Source organism: Culex quinquefasciatus, chromosome 1 (assembly GCF_015732765.1).
Source record: "Culex quinquefasciatus strain JHB chromosome 1, VPISU_Cqui_1.0_pri_paternal, whole genome shotgun sequence".
In the NCBI taxonomy this organism is placed as follows: domain Eukaryota; kingdom Metazoa; phylum Arthropoda; class Insecta; order Diptera; family Culicidae; genus Culex; species Culex quinquefasciatus.
In genome coordinates, this window is record NC_051861.1 from 22,553,867 (window position 1) to 22,571,832 (window position 17,966).

Sequence of the window (17,966 nt, forward strand, 5' to 3'; positions counted from 1 at the left end):
TGACTTTCACTATTCCAGAAAAAGTAGACATGCTGTTCTTACCATACACCAAAAATATGTGTACTACATGGTGGACTATTACTGTTCACTATAAAATGAGTCAATTGTTTGGACTACTTGGACTTATCGAAAAATACTTGCCCCGAGCTTGCTCCTTCTAACACAACATGTCACCAAAACCACTGAAAAACCACCAACAGATATAGATCAATCGGATAAGGCGGCAGCAGTTCGGCAGCAACGTAAATAACATCACATATAATGGCGGTAAACATTCTCCAACTATCGATAGAACTTAAAAATCAAATTTGATTATATCCGAAGTAGTTATCACAACAATTGTAGGGTTCATTTTTGCGGTCTTTTTTAAAGTGTCGGCAAAGTAGTGTCGGTAAAGTAGTTTTTCAGAAACTATATAGGGAATAGTCAATTTTTTGGGCAATGACTATCTGACGTAAAATCCAAGTTTATAAAAATATTTACATATGTATGAAAACCTCATATAGTTTTCTGCCTAACAACTAATTTCTCATATAGTAAAATCGACCAAAACTATTTTGGGAATGGAATTAATGGTTTGATATATCGTACATATATAGTTGGGTTACAATTTAATGAATAGTAGAGACCATTTGATAAATAGTTGAGTAACTATTTGTCATAAAGTAGTTATATAGTTCATGACTATTAGGGTTGTCAACTCAGTTTTCTATTAAAAACGAGATTAAAACTGTGGTTAACAAACATTTTAAAAAAATAATAAATTAAATTATACAAAGAAAATTATGTTAAAATTTTGAGATACACTCAACCCCCGGTGGATGGTCACTTTTCGTTTGACAATTTTTTAATTTGTACCCCGTTGGTTGATCAAAGTCAAACTAAAAAGTGACGAACTGTCACTTCTATTTTTCTACCCAAAAAAATATCTACTAATTATTTTTACAACAACACCGAACTATTAATAAAAGTTAGTAGTTCAAGGTGTTATTGTTAAAAATAATTAGATATATTTTTTTGGTAAAAAATAGATTTGGTGTTCCTATAAAAAAAATTACTCCAACGACGTCAACCACTCTTTGCGAGGTAGGATCTCTATAGAAAAATACCGCATCAAAACCGGGAGAGAATCCGTCAGCGCCGCCGCCGCCATCTTGGACGTTCGGTGAAAGGCAGCGAGAGAGAGAGAGCTCCTCAGCCAGTAGAGGAAAAAATTGAAGTGTTTTCGGATGAGCGCGCGACAGACGCGTACAAATTGCATCAAATTTCCAGTTAAAATCGCGCCGTTTAGTGTGAAAACAGTGTGAATCGTTAAACAATTGCATGCTGCACCGGTGGAAATAGTTTTCGTTTGGTTTTGTGTGCCTAAAATGGCAAAAATTGTGTTTCGATACGGTCGGGCGCCAAGCGTCCTACTTTCGGTGGAAAAGTGCTGAAAACAATCGAAATCGGATACGGACCCCAGGGGAAAGTGTGAATTGGGCGTGGATCGTGCCGGAATACAGTGATTCGGTGCAAACGGAAGCGAGAAAAGCAGGTAATTCCGGGTGGGAAAGATTCTGTCCCGTTGGCGTCATTGAAAAGGTTTCCGCTGTCTCGCCCCTGACTTTTTTTTTCACGAATAAACGGGAGAAGAGCGAGAGAGCGCGGCGGTTGACGGATGTGTGGGAGTGTGTGTGTGTGTGTTTGCGTGCGCGTGTGTTTTGAGAGAGGAATGATGGAGAGAATGAAAGAGATGCTCAAAATAGTGGATAGCTACACCCTTACCAAAAATCATGATTTTTTGAGTTCCAAATCCCACTTTTCATACGATTTTTTGAGTTCAGGTACTACAACCATAAAAATGGTTATATGGGTTGAACTGAAAAATTCGTATGAAAAGTGGGATTTGGAACTCAAAAAATCATGATTTTTGGTAAGGGTGTAGTGATGATCAAAACAAACCAAAATTAGTAAATATTGTGGGGTTATTAAATATTTTCTGTGTTTTCTGCCTTGTCCTGGCGTTCTAACGGAATTTGGCATTAGTCCGTTATTTTTTTATTTTTTTAGATATAAAGTAAAGGACCGATTCGTTTATCTACCTTCACTGTACCTGAAATTCGCATTTTCTGAGTTTGTTTTCGCAATATTTATGATTTTGTTCGATTCGACCACAATTAGGCCGTTGCAAATATTTTTTGAAGTTATTATACTTAATTATTATTATTATTATTATTATTATACTTAATTTTGCAAACTTTTAATTCAACTAAATGTCAATATATTACCATATAATTGCTAAATAAACATTTTGGAGTGGGTATAACACCGTTTTGAGGGTATTTGTATCGATAGAATAGATTTTTCGTTGGAATTTCGTACCAACCCGGAATTACGTCGTAGGAAAATCCGCCGGCATCCGAACCGGTCCACGATTCACAAGTTAACCTATGTGGAATCGGAAAGGGCATAAAATTTCCGATCTTTTGATACCCAAACATCTAGGTTTTCTTCAAAACCTAGGTTTTTAAATACCTAAGCAAAAACGTTGTTATGGTTTCGTTTGAGCAACCTGCCAAAAATGTATGGAATTTCGTAATTTTTGTTCTCGTGGATCAAACTTACTTTTTGCCCAGGTATTTAAAAACGTAGGTTTTAAAGAAAACGTAGATGTTTGGGTATCAAAAGATCGGAAATTTTATGCCCTTTCCGATTCCACATAGGTTGACTTGTGAATCGTGGACCGGTTCGGATGCCGGCGGATTTTCCTACGACGTAATTCCGGGTTGGTACGAAATTCCAACGAAAAATCTATTCTATCGATACAAATACCCTCAAAACGGTGTTATACCCACTCCAAAATGTTTATTTAGCAATTATATGGTAATATATTGACATTTAGTTGAATTAAAAGTTTGCAAAATTAAGTTTAGATAAGTTTTATATAGAATTTCCAGAGTTATATAAACTTTTATACTAAGTAGTTAGTAAACTTTATATTCAATCCAAATTCTTTTTTTAATCAGTCAAGGATGCCTATTTGGAGTTGGGAGACTGGATTTATGGTGATTTGTCAACAAATAACATTATTTATGTTAATTTTTCGAAAGGTGTACAAACTTTTTTTTGCACCTTTTTTATTTTCGTAATAGTATTTGTTATATAACTTTTTATAGAAATCATCTTTTCATGAGTTTTTTGTAGCAAAATGTTTGGCATGAGTTTCTGAACAAAACGTAGTACTAGGTTCCTGTCAAACTTTAAATTTTTTACATGTTTCATCACAAAATGTGCATAGTGCCCAAGGGGTGTAAATACTTTTTTTACATACTGTATTTAAATTATTTTCAAGGGCTTAGCAGTTGAGAATTTGCCTCTGTAATATATCTCCAATTTCCTGGTGTCGTTGCAGATCACATTTTCATATCCAGGAACTTTATTAAATACATTATTTAAAGCAAATAAATCTGAAATAAACATTTTTTAAATAATTATTTACTTAGAAAACTACCAAAACCAAGCTTCCCATGCACCAGTGCCAACGCACACCGCGGGTTTGGTTTTCTAGCTTCGGTACGTGCCTGAACCCATTTGTGTATTGGTATCTTGGTACATCGTACCAGCGCACCACGACACTCTCGGCTCGCCCCATCGGTTTTGTGTCTGGCACTCACCCATGGCATGAACCCAGCGTGCTGTGGTACGCGCCGTGGTATTGAACCCGTTTTGTACCGCCAGCGCATACCACGGCACGTACCTCGGCTCGTGCCGAGTGAAGCACCTTGGTTCATACACCGGGTTCATGCCATGGGTGAGTGCCAGACACAAAACCGACGCGGCGAACCGAGAGTGTCGTGGTGCGCTGGTACGATGAACCAAAATACCCTCGGTTCGTGTGAGTCGGGTACGGGTGTAAACCGAACAAAGCAGGCGCAAAGCAAACCCGAGGGACAAGTGAACCGCGTGTACCGCACGGTGCAGGGAAGCTTGACCAAAACAAACCTGGAAATGACAGTTGAACCAGGTTGAAACTGTTGTAAATGTTCAAGCCTACCTTGATATCATAACTGACTTGCCTTTATTTATGGACAAATAATGTCAAGTTGGTCTCTTGCTGTAAATTTCTCAAATTTACCTCCAAATTGTGAATTTTTTAATCAAATTTATGGTACTTGCGTTTTTAAGACTGATATTGAAATAACAGTATAAATAATTATATAGAAATATTTAGATTAGAACGGGAAAAATGGTGAAACTTTTTTTGGGTTTCTCACAGCGTTATCTCAGCACTCACTTTTTACATATGGGACGGACCAGATTCGAGGACCGAGCCACGTAGCCCAGTGGTAACGCTTCCGCCTCGTAAGCGGTAGATCGGGGTTCAAATCCCGGCTCGGACCAACACAACTGGTGATCTTTTCCCTTCTGGAATCGATTGCTTAGTAAAGGGAAGGTAGTGTATCGTCACAAACTGGACCTTATCACGACACCTTAGGGAGGCGACCTATGGAATGTTAACATTAACCTTAACATGTTAACATTAAGTTGAGAATGAAACTGCCACTGAATCCGCTTTGTAAATGCCGGCCCCGATACTCTTCAAGGGTGTTCCCCTCCGGAACTGGGAAAGATTTACTTTTTTTTACGGACCAGATTAGAGCGGCAGTGTATGGGAGCTTATTTGTTAAAAGAGGTATGGATTGCCGCACTGTTTCCTGCTTTTGGATATCATGTAAAGAGTTGGTTGCTCAATTTCATTTTAGCTTTTATGTGCTTTGAAATATTCAAAAACACTTTATAAAAGATGTAGTTTATGATCAATGTTCTTATAATCCGATAATAGAAATGGGCTGAAAATGGGTGTATTTCTCCTAAAGGCTGAAATTGATAATATGTTCTACCAAATTTTGAAGAAAGTATTGTGCTTATTCACATGTTCCCACATGTCACATGTTGACCAGTTTTAAGTACGTTGTATCTTTTGTTAGAGAGTCCTCACGTGTCGTTTATTGGGAGAGAGACCCGAAGTTTAACATAATTTTCTCTAATCCTTTCCAGAAATTCCTTCGAGTTTTAATTGAAGTACTGACTACCAAGTGCAACCAGACACACCACTATGTTCTACGCCCACATCGTGCTGGCCAAGAAGGGCCCGCTGGCCCGGATCTGGTTGGCGGCCCATTGGGACAAGAAGATCACCAAGGCGCACGTCTTCGAGACGAACATCGAGCAGTCCGTCGACGGCATCATGCAGCCCAAGGTGAAGCTGGCCCTGCGAACTTCGGGCCACTTGCTGCTCGGTGTCGTGCGGATCTACGCCCGCAAGGCCAAGTACCTGCTGGCCGACTGTAACGAGGCGTTCGTCAAGATTAAGGTGGGTGGTTGAGTTTTAGGTGGTTTTTGTGTTTTAACGGGGTTTTGGCGTTTTTTTTTAGATGGCGTTCCGTCCGGGAATGGTCGATCTGCCGGAGGAGCACCGGGAGGCCGCGGTCAATGCGATTACGCTGCCGGAGGTGTTCCACGACTTTGATACGCCGCTGCCGGAGCTGAACGACGTGGACATTGAGGCGCACTTTTCGATCAACCAGTCGCGCGCGGACGAGATTACGATGCGCGAGGATTACGGCACGCTGCCGATGAACATCCACGACGACGGGTTCGGTGATATGGGATTTGACGACACGCCGGACATTGTGCGCGACCGGATCGAGGAACCGATGGAGGTAAGTGCCGTGTCCGACCGTTTCGTTTTGCCTCTCTTTCTCTCTGTGTCTGTGTTTGAGTCCACTTTTAGTCATGTAAGAACTTTAGTTTTATTTTCCGTTAAGTTTCGAAGAATAACGAAAAATCTAAAAAATAAACCATTTGGAAAATAAATTCGGAAAAGCGCCGCACAAACGAAGCACACACACACACACTCACTCACTTCTGTCCCAAGTACTTTTGTTTCTATCTCGCTCTCGCTCTCTATCTCTGTATCTATCTCGGAAGACAGAACCATTTGGCCAAAAACTGATTTCGCATTTCGTGTATGTATTTGTTGTGTATACATTTTCGTTGTTTTGTCGCGGTTCCAAATCCAAACCAGACAAAATTGTTTGCCAAAAGCACACAATTGTAGAGAAAATTGTACAGTTTCGAGTTGTTGTTCCCAATTTATTTTCCCACGTAGAATTCCATTCAGCTTCCGTTTATTAACCCTGCCCTGCCCCCCTTGCCGAATAATCGATTCCGGACGCCGCTGGAAGAGCTCTCTCATAATCGATTCCTTCTGTCTCTCTCTGTTGTTTATATCACTCTTCTTTTCACAAACCGAAACCAAAAAAAAAAAATCATCACCATCGAACAACTTCCCCAAAAACCAAAACCCCAACACCGACCCCAATCGAAACAACTCCTGAATACACACTCTCCCCCGCCGCCGTCGTCGTCGTTGGCCGCTGGCAGCAACTGGACATTGAGCCAGAGGTGCCCGATCCGGAGACGGGCGCGGCCGCCACCACCACCGGCAGGGAATCGCTAACACTGACCGAGAGCAGGGCCAGGACACCGGCGGAACTGCTGCCGGATGATTCGGTGGCGGAACCGGGTTCCCAAAAAACGGACCACAGGAGGGGTCATCCGCCGCTGCGGGGCCGGGCCAAAAGTCTGTACGAAGAGCTCGCCGAGCAGCCGGCGCAGGATACCCGGTGGAACGAGTATCTTGTAAGTAGAGGCAATCCCTGGTGGGTTGCGCCCCATCTTTGAGGAAGGAAGGAAAGGAAGCTTGCATAATTTCGTTTGCTTTCTGTTTCGGTTTTGACTGTGCTCTCCCTTCTTAGTTTTTAAGTTTTGTGGGTGGCCTCCTCCCGGAAGTGCGGCGCTCGCGGCTTGTTAATTTTGTGTTTATTGGTTACCCGCTGCTGCTTCTTCTTCTACTCACCCGTTTTCCGGTTTATTTACCCTCTCTTCTGTCTATCCTCTATCTATCTGTCTATCATCACCTATTTATCTTACCATCCGGCATCGCGTGCTTTTCCTGAATTGTTTTTCCTAAATGGTTTGCGAATGAAGTGTATATCTGAAGAAATGATAGTATGACAACAGTTCTAGCTGGTGGAAAAAATCACATGAATAAATAGAAAGTTGGATCAAATTGTGGAATTATGAATACATTCGTCTCTCAGCCCAACTTCGTCCATATATTTAAATTTTGCGTCATTGACTTTTCCATACAAGCCATTAAGGCTTTTTACATAAATAATTTGTAATTTGATTGTATATTTGTGACGACAGCCTGATATAGTTTACAACTTTTTATCAGGCTAAAAAATTGCTTTGAAGATATTCAAAAACTGCTCGCTTCGATGTTTGAAAATAACCTTTGAAATAGCTGATGAAGTGTAATAATATTTTTTGCTTAAATTGAAGTTGATAGGCACACTAGAAATTGCTGAACTTTTGAAAAAAAATTTATGGCAATAATTGGAAAAATACTCCAAAAATTTCCAAAATTATTTTTTGAATTTCAAATTATATAACATGCCGAAAAAATGTTTTGAAAAATCTCATCATATAAAAATCAGATGGCAGATTTTTTTCCTTCATTAAATTATGGTCGTAGACTCAACCCGCGGTGGTTGATCACTTTTTCGTTTGACACTTTTTTAGTTTGTATGTACCCCGTTGGTTGGTCAAAGTCAAATTAATAAGGGACGAACTGTCACTTTTTACACGGCGCTCACGCACACTATCAAAACAAACGTTTGGTAGTGTGTGTGAACTCCGTGTAAAAGCGGTGTCAAACTAAAACGCGACCCCGTTTTTTTATTTCCAGTGTTTTTGAATAATGTGTTGTTTTTGTAGCAGACTCAAAAAATAAAAAATAAAATACGCAATGCAGTCCAGACTCGATTATTCGAAGCCTCCATTCGATAGAGGAGACTGGGGACAATGTAACTGTCAAACTAGCAAAAATTGTTAAAGTCACTCACAAAATGAACTTTGAGTGATTTGAGTTCATTTGTGACGTCACGATTTACTCCTCTAATATGTAGGGCCCGGGTTTTGAAATTCCCGGGAAACGGGAAAAATATTTTTTTAAATCCCGGGAATTCCCGGGATCCCGGGAAATTTTTGAAACACATAAAATTTATGTTTTCACTATATTTGTTATGTTTTTCGAGCTTAAAATCATAGAATTAGTTCAATCATATTAATTGGTAATAATCTACACTTTAATCTAAACAAGGACGACAGTTTTTAAATAGCGTAAGGGTGCACAGCAACTAAGGAAGTTGTTTTCTTCTTAATCCAAAATTGTGCAAGATTCTGATTGTAAAAATAGTAAAACTATGGAGACAGTAATTTAGGGGATGAATAAAAAATTATATCGATAGTCCCCGTTGTTTTGAAGATACTAAAATGTCTGTAACAGAAATCGTGGTGCAAAAGCTATGGTTGATGTGTACCGTTAAATGAAATTAAAATAAGTTTTTTTTGTGATTTTTTTTTGTGATGTGATTCAAATTAAATAAACTTTTATAAACCTATTTCTTTTTCATATGACATGATTAGAAAAGCATGAAAAATTTCTTTGAAAATATCTTTAAAAAACGTTACTTAATCCACCTTTAGGTGGTTGGTGCCTTCCTTGCATTCATAAAAGTGAATACCCTACACAGCCTCAAAAAAGTGTATAAATAACACCTATTTTTTATCAAATTATCTGAGATCCAGCTTCATAAAAGTGTATCAAAGACACTAAAGTACTTATAACTTTTGATAGGGTTGTCAGATCTTCAATCTTTTGAGCTTGTTGGAAAGGTCTTTTGATTACCTATCCAACGATGGGTCGCATGATAGATTCGGACAACTTTTTCATCAAAATATTTGAGATCCAACCTCAAAAAAGTGTATAAATAACACTTAAGTGCTCATAACTTTTGATGGGGTTGTCAGATCTTCAATCTTTTCAACGCGTTGGAAAGGTCTTTCCAATACCTTTCCAAAAATGTATAGCAGCCTTTTTACAATCTTCCGAAGTTTAACTAAAATCGTTTTTTTAGCATAACTTTTGAAGTACTTTTCTTAACTTTATACTATTAACTAGGGTCTTGTGGTACTCCAAGACGGATCAAATGAGACCAAAACGGTCCAAATCGGTTAAGCCAGTCCGGAGATAATTGTGTGCATATTTTTCGGTGCACGGACTCACATCCAGACACACGCACAGACATTTGTTCAGAATTTGATTCTGAATCGACAGGTATACGTGAAGGTGGGTCTATGAGGTCGAATAAAGAAGTTCATTCTTCGAGTGATTTTATAGCCTTTTCTCATTGAGGTGAGGAAGGCAACAAACAAGAGGCGACAACAAATAAAATGACACCAGTCAATGTTAAATTTTAGATAAGTTTTGAATTTCATGTTTTATAAAAGTTTTTGCAATTCCGCTGTGAAACTTTCGAGTTTTCCTGTTTTTTTCTGGAGAACTTTTCTCGAACGGCCTACTTTTCCCTACCAAAAATAACTAAATTGAAAATTTACACCTTTCAATACCACTGCTGAGAAGTTCAACTTAAAAAAAAGAAATTAAGCACAAGTCGTACATTTATTGGATTAATCTGGATTACTTTTTCAAAATGTCCTATGTACAGGAAACTTTTGTTGTTTTGTTTTGAAAAAAGTAATCTAGAAATACAAAAAGTGCTGGAAAAAACAAGTTTTACAACAAGTTGCTTGCAACATTTTTTCAATCTCGAATAAACGCCTTTTGAATGAATTTTTGCAAACATCCATGTGTTGAATAAATTCACCGTTAGAATAAAAAAAAACTTATTGATACTTGTGCTGAAAAGTTCAACTTTTACAAAAAAAACTTTTGCAAAAAACTTATTTTACAAATTATTTTCAATTTATTATACTACCGCCAACTGGAAAAAAAAGAAATATATTTAAGAGCAATAAATTTAAAAATCGGTGTTCTGTGAAATTGTTTTGTACTGTTCCTGTTTTAACCAAAGTCATTCAAAACACCATGCAAAAAAAAAAAAAATGGCTAAATAGCTGTCTTAATTCGTTTCTTTTGTCCTGATTGTGGTGCCAATGTTTGATGAAAAATAATTTAATTTGATTTTTTTTCGAAATTTTAAATTATTAATATACGTAGATATCTCAATCTTTTAAAAATTTATAAAATCGGATTGGAAATATTTATAGCGCCTAGCATTTTGCAGATCGGTACACTACACCAAATTAATTCTAATATATGCCGAATACAAATTACAATGCTTAAAAATTATTATCGATTATGACATATTCAACTGTTCATCTATATCCACAACCAAAGCTGAATTTCCACACCAAAAATAGTTTTTTTTTATTTCGGGAATTCCCGGTTTTGGAAAAATCCCGGGATTTTTGTCCCGGGAATTCCCGGGATGGACGCACTACTATTATGGGACTTCGGATAATCGAATCATGAACGAAAACATGTTTTTTCGTATTTTTTTTTGCTTTTACATAGAACTTACGACTACATTTCACTCAATTTTGAATAGTTCATCACCGCCATTTTAGGCACCAACTAGGATTTTTTTTAAATCACTTTAGCGTAGTTGTTAGGGTTATCTTGATGGTCTTTCCAGCTCGACAATCAAAAATAAGACAGCGATTATTTTGTGATTCTAATTTTCCAATTCCTTCGGATAATTGAATCCAGTGATGGATGAATCTTCATCAAAAGAAAATCTTTTGACGCTCATTGAAGAAAAAATCGAAGGGAGCATGACTGTCCTGTTTTTTTTTTTTTGGTGAAAAGTGACAGAGCACTCCAATAAAGGAGAAAATTGTGACGTCAGAAATGAACTCAAATCACTCAAAGTTCATTTTGTGAGTGACTTTAACATTTTAGCTTAGTTTGACAGCTACCTTGTCCCCAGTTTTTTTTTGTGGGAGAGAAAAGGAGGCGAATACTTTATGAAAATCATACCTGTCAAAATTCGTAGCCTCAAAATTTTGTCGCGAGTTGCTTTTCTCCTCTATACATTCGCTCAGAGCACGGTCGTTTGACATTTTACCGAGATTTCGATCATCTCTCCCATGATCGCATTCAAATGACTTCTGTCACCTCGCAGCAAGCACAAGGAAGAGAGAGGCCAAACACGAGAGAAAGAGAATGAGCATGTTGTCTTCCACGTTGTCCATCCTTGGTCTGGACTGTATATTGTGCGATCAGTTCCTAGCTGGACTCGGTCACAGGAAACGACCGGCGACTCATTGACCGACGAAATAGGCGGCGGGCCAGATGCGGGCATAAAAATGTCAAAATCTCTTCCCCCCTCACTTCGTCTCACTCCAGCTGCAGCTTTGTTGACAAACAAACGGAGCACGCGGTCGCATGATGGCGGCATCGAGCCAGAATTGGGGGTGATCATGTGATTAAAAATGAAAGTTTTTTCAAGAAAAATAATATTTTTCCGACCGCATAAAAAAATTGCAAGCATGTTCAAACAATTATTCCTTATGTCGGAGAAGTGATGAAAAAGCAAAATTTTAATCCATATTTTTTCTATAAATTGAATTTTTTCACTCTAACTAGGAACCCCTAGGTCTATCCACGACCGTTTCCAATGACCGTGAGAAGATGCCAGAAAATCCAGCTACGAGCTAAATCCACAATATTGTATATTAATTTTATGGGTCAAGAAACCAAAATGAGAGAACTCAATTTTTTTATGTGATTCGATTTTCGGAAGATTCAATTATACGGGGTGAAGTGTACTTTTGATAATCGAATCTAAACTGCACCATGTTTAAAATTTAAAAAAATATGTTAATTTGCAAACTGAACAATAAATTGAGAATTTGAAGATTAAAAATAATATCGGCTTTTAACTAAACTAACTTGCTTAGGAAAAAACACCCTAATAAACCAAAAAGACTAACACTTCACCGTTTTTTCTCGCCACCCAGGACGACCTCTTCACCGATCCCGTCGCACCGCCGCCCGACCTCGAGCAGGAGAAGGAACCCCTGCCGGGGACGTCCCGCACGTCCGTGCTCGACTCGTTCGATCCCCATCATCCGCACGCGGTGGACAATGACGGATTCGGCGACGAGGGTGACTTTGGAGCGGAACCGGCGGCGGGCCTGTTCGAGGGTGATATCTTTGCGGACGCACCGTTGGCTCCGGAACCGGAGCTGCCGGCCGCGCCAACCGGCCAGCAGAGCCAGGTGGACAGCGATGATGACGATGACGATCACTTTGACGTGGGAGGAGCGCCATCGCCGGCACCGAGTTCGGACGGGTCGCGGCCACCGTCGCCGATTATGACGCAGCAGCTGTTGGACGATTTGGCCCAACCGGGGACCAGCCAGGATGGGTTGGCGAAGGTGACGAGTGCTGCTGCTGCTGCTGTTGCTGTGGGTGAAGAAGCTTCAATGGATGTTTCTGTGCCGATGGTGACGGACGTGGAACCGGAAGTTAGTGGAGAGCGAAGGGCGGAACGGACGGAAGAGGAACCGCCAGGGGAGGAAGGTTTCGGAGAGGAACTGGATGGAAATGCGGAGCAGACCACGTTGCTGCAGAACGAGGAGGAGAGTTTTGCGTTGGCGCCTGTTGATGCGAGTGCGTTGAAGGGCGTAACGAAGAGCAAACGCAAGCGGAAACTTATCGTGGACGAGGTGAAGAACATCAGCGGCGAGGAGATGAAGAGTCAGCTGGCGAACACGTCGGATATTGTGACGACGCTGGATTTGGCCCCGCCGACCAAGCGACTCATGTACTGGAAGGAAACCGGTGGCGTGGAAAAGTTGTTTGCCCTGCCATCGCGGGACATTCCGGCGCGGTGCATGTTCAAGAACTACCAGCGGCACTTGACTTCGAAGTCGATCGGAATCGAAGACTTCTCCGTGTTGGGTCCGTTGGACGTGTTGGGAGTTGAGCAGCAGCAGCCGGAACGACCGGAATCACCGGTTGCGCCACGACGAGGCAGAAAGCGAAAGGTCGCACCGGAGTACTTCGCGCCGGAAACGCCCGCCACTCCGATGATGCCGATGACACCCGCCACACCTGCCCATCTGGATCAGACCTCGGTAGATCAGATGCGAGAAGCGGCGGAGATGCCTCCACCAACGCCGATGTCGATGGAACTGCGCGACCAGGAAATGTGCCCGGACGTGAGCCAGAGTTTTCACCATCCGGACGGAAGCATGATGCCACCACCGGCCACGCCTGGTCTGAGCCATATTGGCAGTCCCAATCAAACCCCGCTGAACATGGGAATGCACACGCCTCAGATGATGCCTCCTACCCCGGGAATGCCCAGCATACCAATGACGCCGGGAAATCTCGACCACGGTGGCCTCACTCCTGCCGGTTTGGCCCACGGTGGTCTAACACCCGGAGATCTCCACCACGGTGGAATGACCCCAGCAGGACTGCAGCACGGAGGAATGACCCCTGCCGGATTGCAGCACGGTGACTCGGGCCACGTCATGCCTGACCTGCCCGGTGCCATGACCCCGCACGGACTCGACCACGGCGGAATGACGCCGCACCACTCCAGCTTGGAAAACATCGACCAAATCCCCAACCTCCCCGCGGACCAGGTCTCGTCAATCCTCAACGAACCGGGCATGGAGAACTTCTCCAACATGGGCTTCGACGGCCACGCCGCCTCGCCGGCACGTGGCGTCCTCAACGAGGACGTGCAGAACGAGTGGAACCAGGACTACGAGTTCCCGGCGTCCGTTGAGGGGGTAAGTCAACCACTTCGAAAAATCTTGAAGAATTTCAACTAATTTCACAATTAACAATTCACAGCAACAAGCCACCGACGAGCAGCAGGTGGACGAAACGATCGAGCAGTTCGAGGAGCGCGTGCTGAACAAGCGCGCAGCCCAGCTGTTTGTGTCCGTGCGGTCACGCCTCCTCAAGACCGACGAGATGGTCCTGTCCGACATGACGCACCGGAACAACAAGAAGCAGGTGCGTTTGAGCTTTTCTCCAGAACGCGCGCGCCAAGACAACGCAAATATAACGTGACCTTTTTATTTCGTTTCAGGCCGCCCAAAAGTTCTACTCGCTGCTGGTGCTGAAAAAGTTCAAAGCGCTCGAAATCACGCAGACGCAACCGTACGCGGACATTACCATCACGCGGGGTCCGCTGTTTGAGAATCCAAAGCTGTAAGACGACGGAACGGAAACGAGAGAAAGAGAGAGAGAGTTGCTGGTTGATTCTGTTTGACAGAGATTAGAAGCTAGGAATAAAACACAAACACACACACGCGAGCGTCGCTGCTTGTGCATTTTATACATTGCATAATTTTTAAATCCCCCCCTCGTTATTATCATTGAACTCTGAACAATTTTGATTACGTGTAAATAGGACAAACTGGAAAAATTGCCGAGTTGGTCCATTTCTTTGAAATCTACCAACTCGGCGACACGGTTTAGTAAGCTTCATTGATTGTTGTTATTATGTGTAGAGAAAAAAGCTTATCACACGAGCTCTAATTTATTACGATTCATTGACGAATGACGACGGATCAAGCAGAGAGCAAAACAGAATAAAAAATGTCCCTCTCAAACTTTTATGTAAATACGCTATTTGCTTATAATTTCTCTGCGCCCAGCGAATGAAATTGTGCGGTAGCAGTTGTACTAACAAACAAACAAAACAAAACAGTGTAGCTGGTAAGTATCAGTAAGTAATCCGTAATTAGAGAAAACCTCATCGATCCGGCGACGAAAGAACGTTCAGCACGGTTTGCGTCTTTATTTTAATGTTTCGAAATAAAGACACAAACTGGTCGGTGCTTTCGCAGCTAGGAGTATTTACGACAAGTGTTTCAAACGGAGCCTTGTTTCCGGGATAAAAAAGTAAGATTTTCAAGAGGCAGAAGAGACGCTGTGTATTGTTTTTAATGATTATTTTTTTAAATGATCTTTACTTTGAAATCATTTTATTGCTTCAGGAATTTACTTTGGTTCAACACACGTTAAAAACACAAATTGTGGTAAAATAGAATAGGAATCTAGATGATAAAAAATGTAAAGAAATATAAAGTTGAAATAAAGACAAAATTACTTAAAGTCGAGTTGTATAATTATTTAACCCCTATAAAAGAAATCCATGCGAATCAATAGAACTGCGGTTAATTTCCCCGTGTTAAAACATCCCTGAGGGCTCCGGACTGTAGCTAACTCTATTTATATTTTTGAACTTTTTAATTATTCAATTGCTTTATTTCCAATGTCTAATTTTTGATTATTAAATTTTAAAAATGTAACTTGTTCTGCAAACTGTTTAAATTTTTAGGCAGACCACAAAAAATATAAAATTTAAGCAAAAAGTTATGCTTGCAACACTTAAATAAAAAAAGTTCTATAAAATGAATTTTACTGCAGACCAGTTTTTTTGCAATCATCAATTTTCAATATACCTAAAAATTGGCGAAAATTTTACACAGGAAGTTGCAATTCAAATTGTTTAAAGCTGATTAGACTTGTATTTTCGTTGAAATTTTGAGCATGAAAATGAGCATGAGTGACCCATGGTTGTCCTCCGTTGCTGAACAGGACCGTAATAACCTATCAGCACAACGATTATATGCTTCAACGATCTGGTGATGTTTCTTCTATCAACAGCATGCATGAATGCGATGAAAAGATAAAACATCAGGATCATCAAAACTAGAACTGCTGCAGATAGGTAACAGTCGTTGGCCACCAACGGCGCCCACCACGTCAGTTTGTAGATCTCTTGGGGATGGTAAGGGAATGTTAGTTAGCACAGGCTGCTGCCAAGGGTGGGTTCTTTACTATATCCACACCCCTGCGTGTGCCGGAAAACTACTTCTACTTGGGATTTTTGCCATATATTGAAAATTTTTAAATCAAGACTAGCATTTTAAATGGGCGTAATATTCAATGTTTGTTTCTTTAAAATGTTAGTCTTGATTTAAAAAAATTCAAAATATTTTTTTCAAAAAGATCGGTAATTTTCACGAATGTTTCATGTTTTAACATTGATAATCGGATCATTATTTGCTGAGATATCGTCATTAGAAAAAGGTGAGTTGTTTTGGTGAGATTTAGAATACTTCAATTTTCGTGTTTCTTTTTCTTAAAGCGGCTCTATCTCAGCCACCCGAGGTCCAATCTTCAATGTCTCTTAGACAATTTTAGGGCAAATTTTCTTAACTTTTCAAAAAAAAAAATATATATTTGTAGAAATTGTCACTCATTGTCACTATTTTAAAAAATTGAAAAACTGCAAATATTTCGCTAAAATCAAACTTTTCGTGGCTATATCATGAAAACGGAGCCCTTTATAAAAAAAATCTGTAAAGTACTTTTCGTTTGCAAATTCAATTTTGCATTAAAAAGTAATGTCAAACTTGTTTTTGCATGAAACTTCGATTTTTTTTCCAAAAATCACTAGTTTTTCAAAAATTCATACTCGGCGACAGATTTTTTGACCTTGTTTCTCTATGACTCAAAAGTTGCGGATTTTTGTCCCCTGAAATATATCAAAAAATCTCGAAAATAAAAAAATACGTATTTTGAGAAATTGAGTTTATGTGAAAAAAAAATTGATTAAAATCTGCAATTTTTTTTTCCGTGTACCTATTTTTTCTCAAAAGTCCTCAACAATACATACAACTTTGGCGAAGACACCAAATTCATCAGAAAATTCAGTCAAAAGTTACAGCTGTTTGAATATTTACATACCATTTTTGTTTGGACAGCAGCCTAAATTGTATGGAGACTTGTATGGGTGAACCAATGACGCAAAATAGCTTATTTGGTCATAGGGAAGGCCCCCACAAAGTTTGAGTCAAATAAAAAATACAAAAAATAAAAATGGTCGAAATCGGCCGATTTCGTAGAGATTTGCTCAGGTAAGATATTAAACTCTACGTAAAGTGTTTAGTTCGAGTGGATCATAGACGATTTCAACTTTTGAATAGTTATGAGAACAGCGACCGATAACTGATGAGTTACGAAGCTGATGCTAATATTTTGTTGAAACCTCGAAATAATAAATATAACATTTTGGTGAAATTGTTGAAATTGTTTTATTAGAATCATAAAAAACTCAGTAGGCAGTGTTAATCGTGTGAAAGGGAATTGAATCCGAAATTTAGGAGAAAGTAACTCTTTATTTTACGAATTTGGGAATAACTCTGCATGCATTGAACCAAAACAGATATTTTTTAAAAGGAAATTGGTTCTGCAAACTGTTCTCTGCAATATGATTGATTCAAAAATGTTTTAAAATGTTATGGTGCAATATGACAGAGGAATAAACAAAATGTGGGGAACCTTTTGGACAATAAATATAGTCAAGTTAAGCATTCTAAAATGCTCATATTTGTATCCGGGCAATATGTTGCTACATTTTATAAAAAAAATACATAGAAAAGATTTTTAAATTTGGTTTCGGAAACTTTGTACTGGAGGTCAAATATTGGTCAAGAGTTTCCCAAGGCATATTTAAAACAAATTTGATGGATATCTACATGAATCCATCGATTTTCGGCGACTTTCTGTAGTCATAACCTATAAAATCTAAAAAAAATGCTTTAGACCTCCCGACGAAAAATTCCGATGCATCGATGATTTTTTGCGGTGTTAGATTCAAAACACAAAAACGCCAAATTAATTTTTGCGAAACATAAAATTTTTGCTGTTGATAAAAATTCAAAACATTTTTAAAAAAGCCCAAACATGCTAAATATGATTATCAATGCAGAAAAATCATTTTAGATTGTTTTCAGTTGATAAGACTTCTATTTTCATGGAAATTTTTAAGTTTTTTGAATAAATATTTGATTTTTCAGACCAATTTTGAAGGGGGAGGCGACATAAACTTTGAAAAATATTTGCAACGGCTTAAATTAAATTACCGTTCAATAGAGCGAATCTGCGTTTGTAAACAAGCAGTCTATCCCTTTTGCTCAAGTGACAGTTCATGTCAAGTAAGAGGGGGATA

General features: G+C 39.6%; 1 protein-coding gene across 2 annotated transcripts; it reads left to right on the plus strand.

The window, feature by feature from the left end:
- Positions 1–1,180: 1,180 nt before the first annotated feature.
- LOC6035555 (double-strand-break repair protein rad21 homolog) lies at positions 1,181–15,057 on the plus strand. 2 transcript variants are annotated; one of them, XM_001845661.2, is made up of 7 exons: positions 1,181–1,537; positions 5,041–5,356; positions 5,418–5,705; positions 6,430–6,687; positions 11,938–13,725; positions 13,790–13,954; positions 14,031–15,057. In XM_001845661.2, exons 2-7 carry the CDS (start codon positions 5,099–5,101, stop codon positions 14,154–14,156), a joined length of 2,883 nt encoding a protein of 960 aa, XP_001845713.2. In that variant the 5' UTR covers positions 1,181–1,537; positions 5,041–5,098; the 3' UTR covers positions 14,157–15,057. The 2 variants fall into 2 exon arrangements, with proteins under 2 accessions (XP_001845713.2, XP_038114007.1); XM_038258079.1 differs by lacking the exon at positions 6,430–6,687 and having other exon boundaries at positions 1,182–1,537.
- The last annotated feature ends 2,909 nt before the right edge of the window (positions 15,058–17,966 follow it).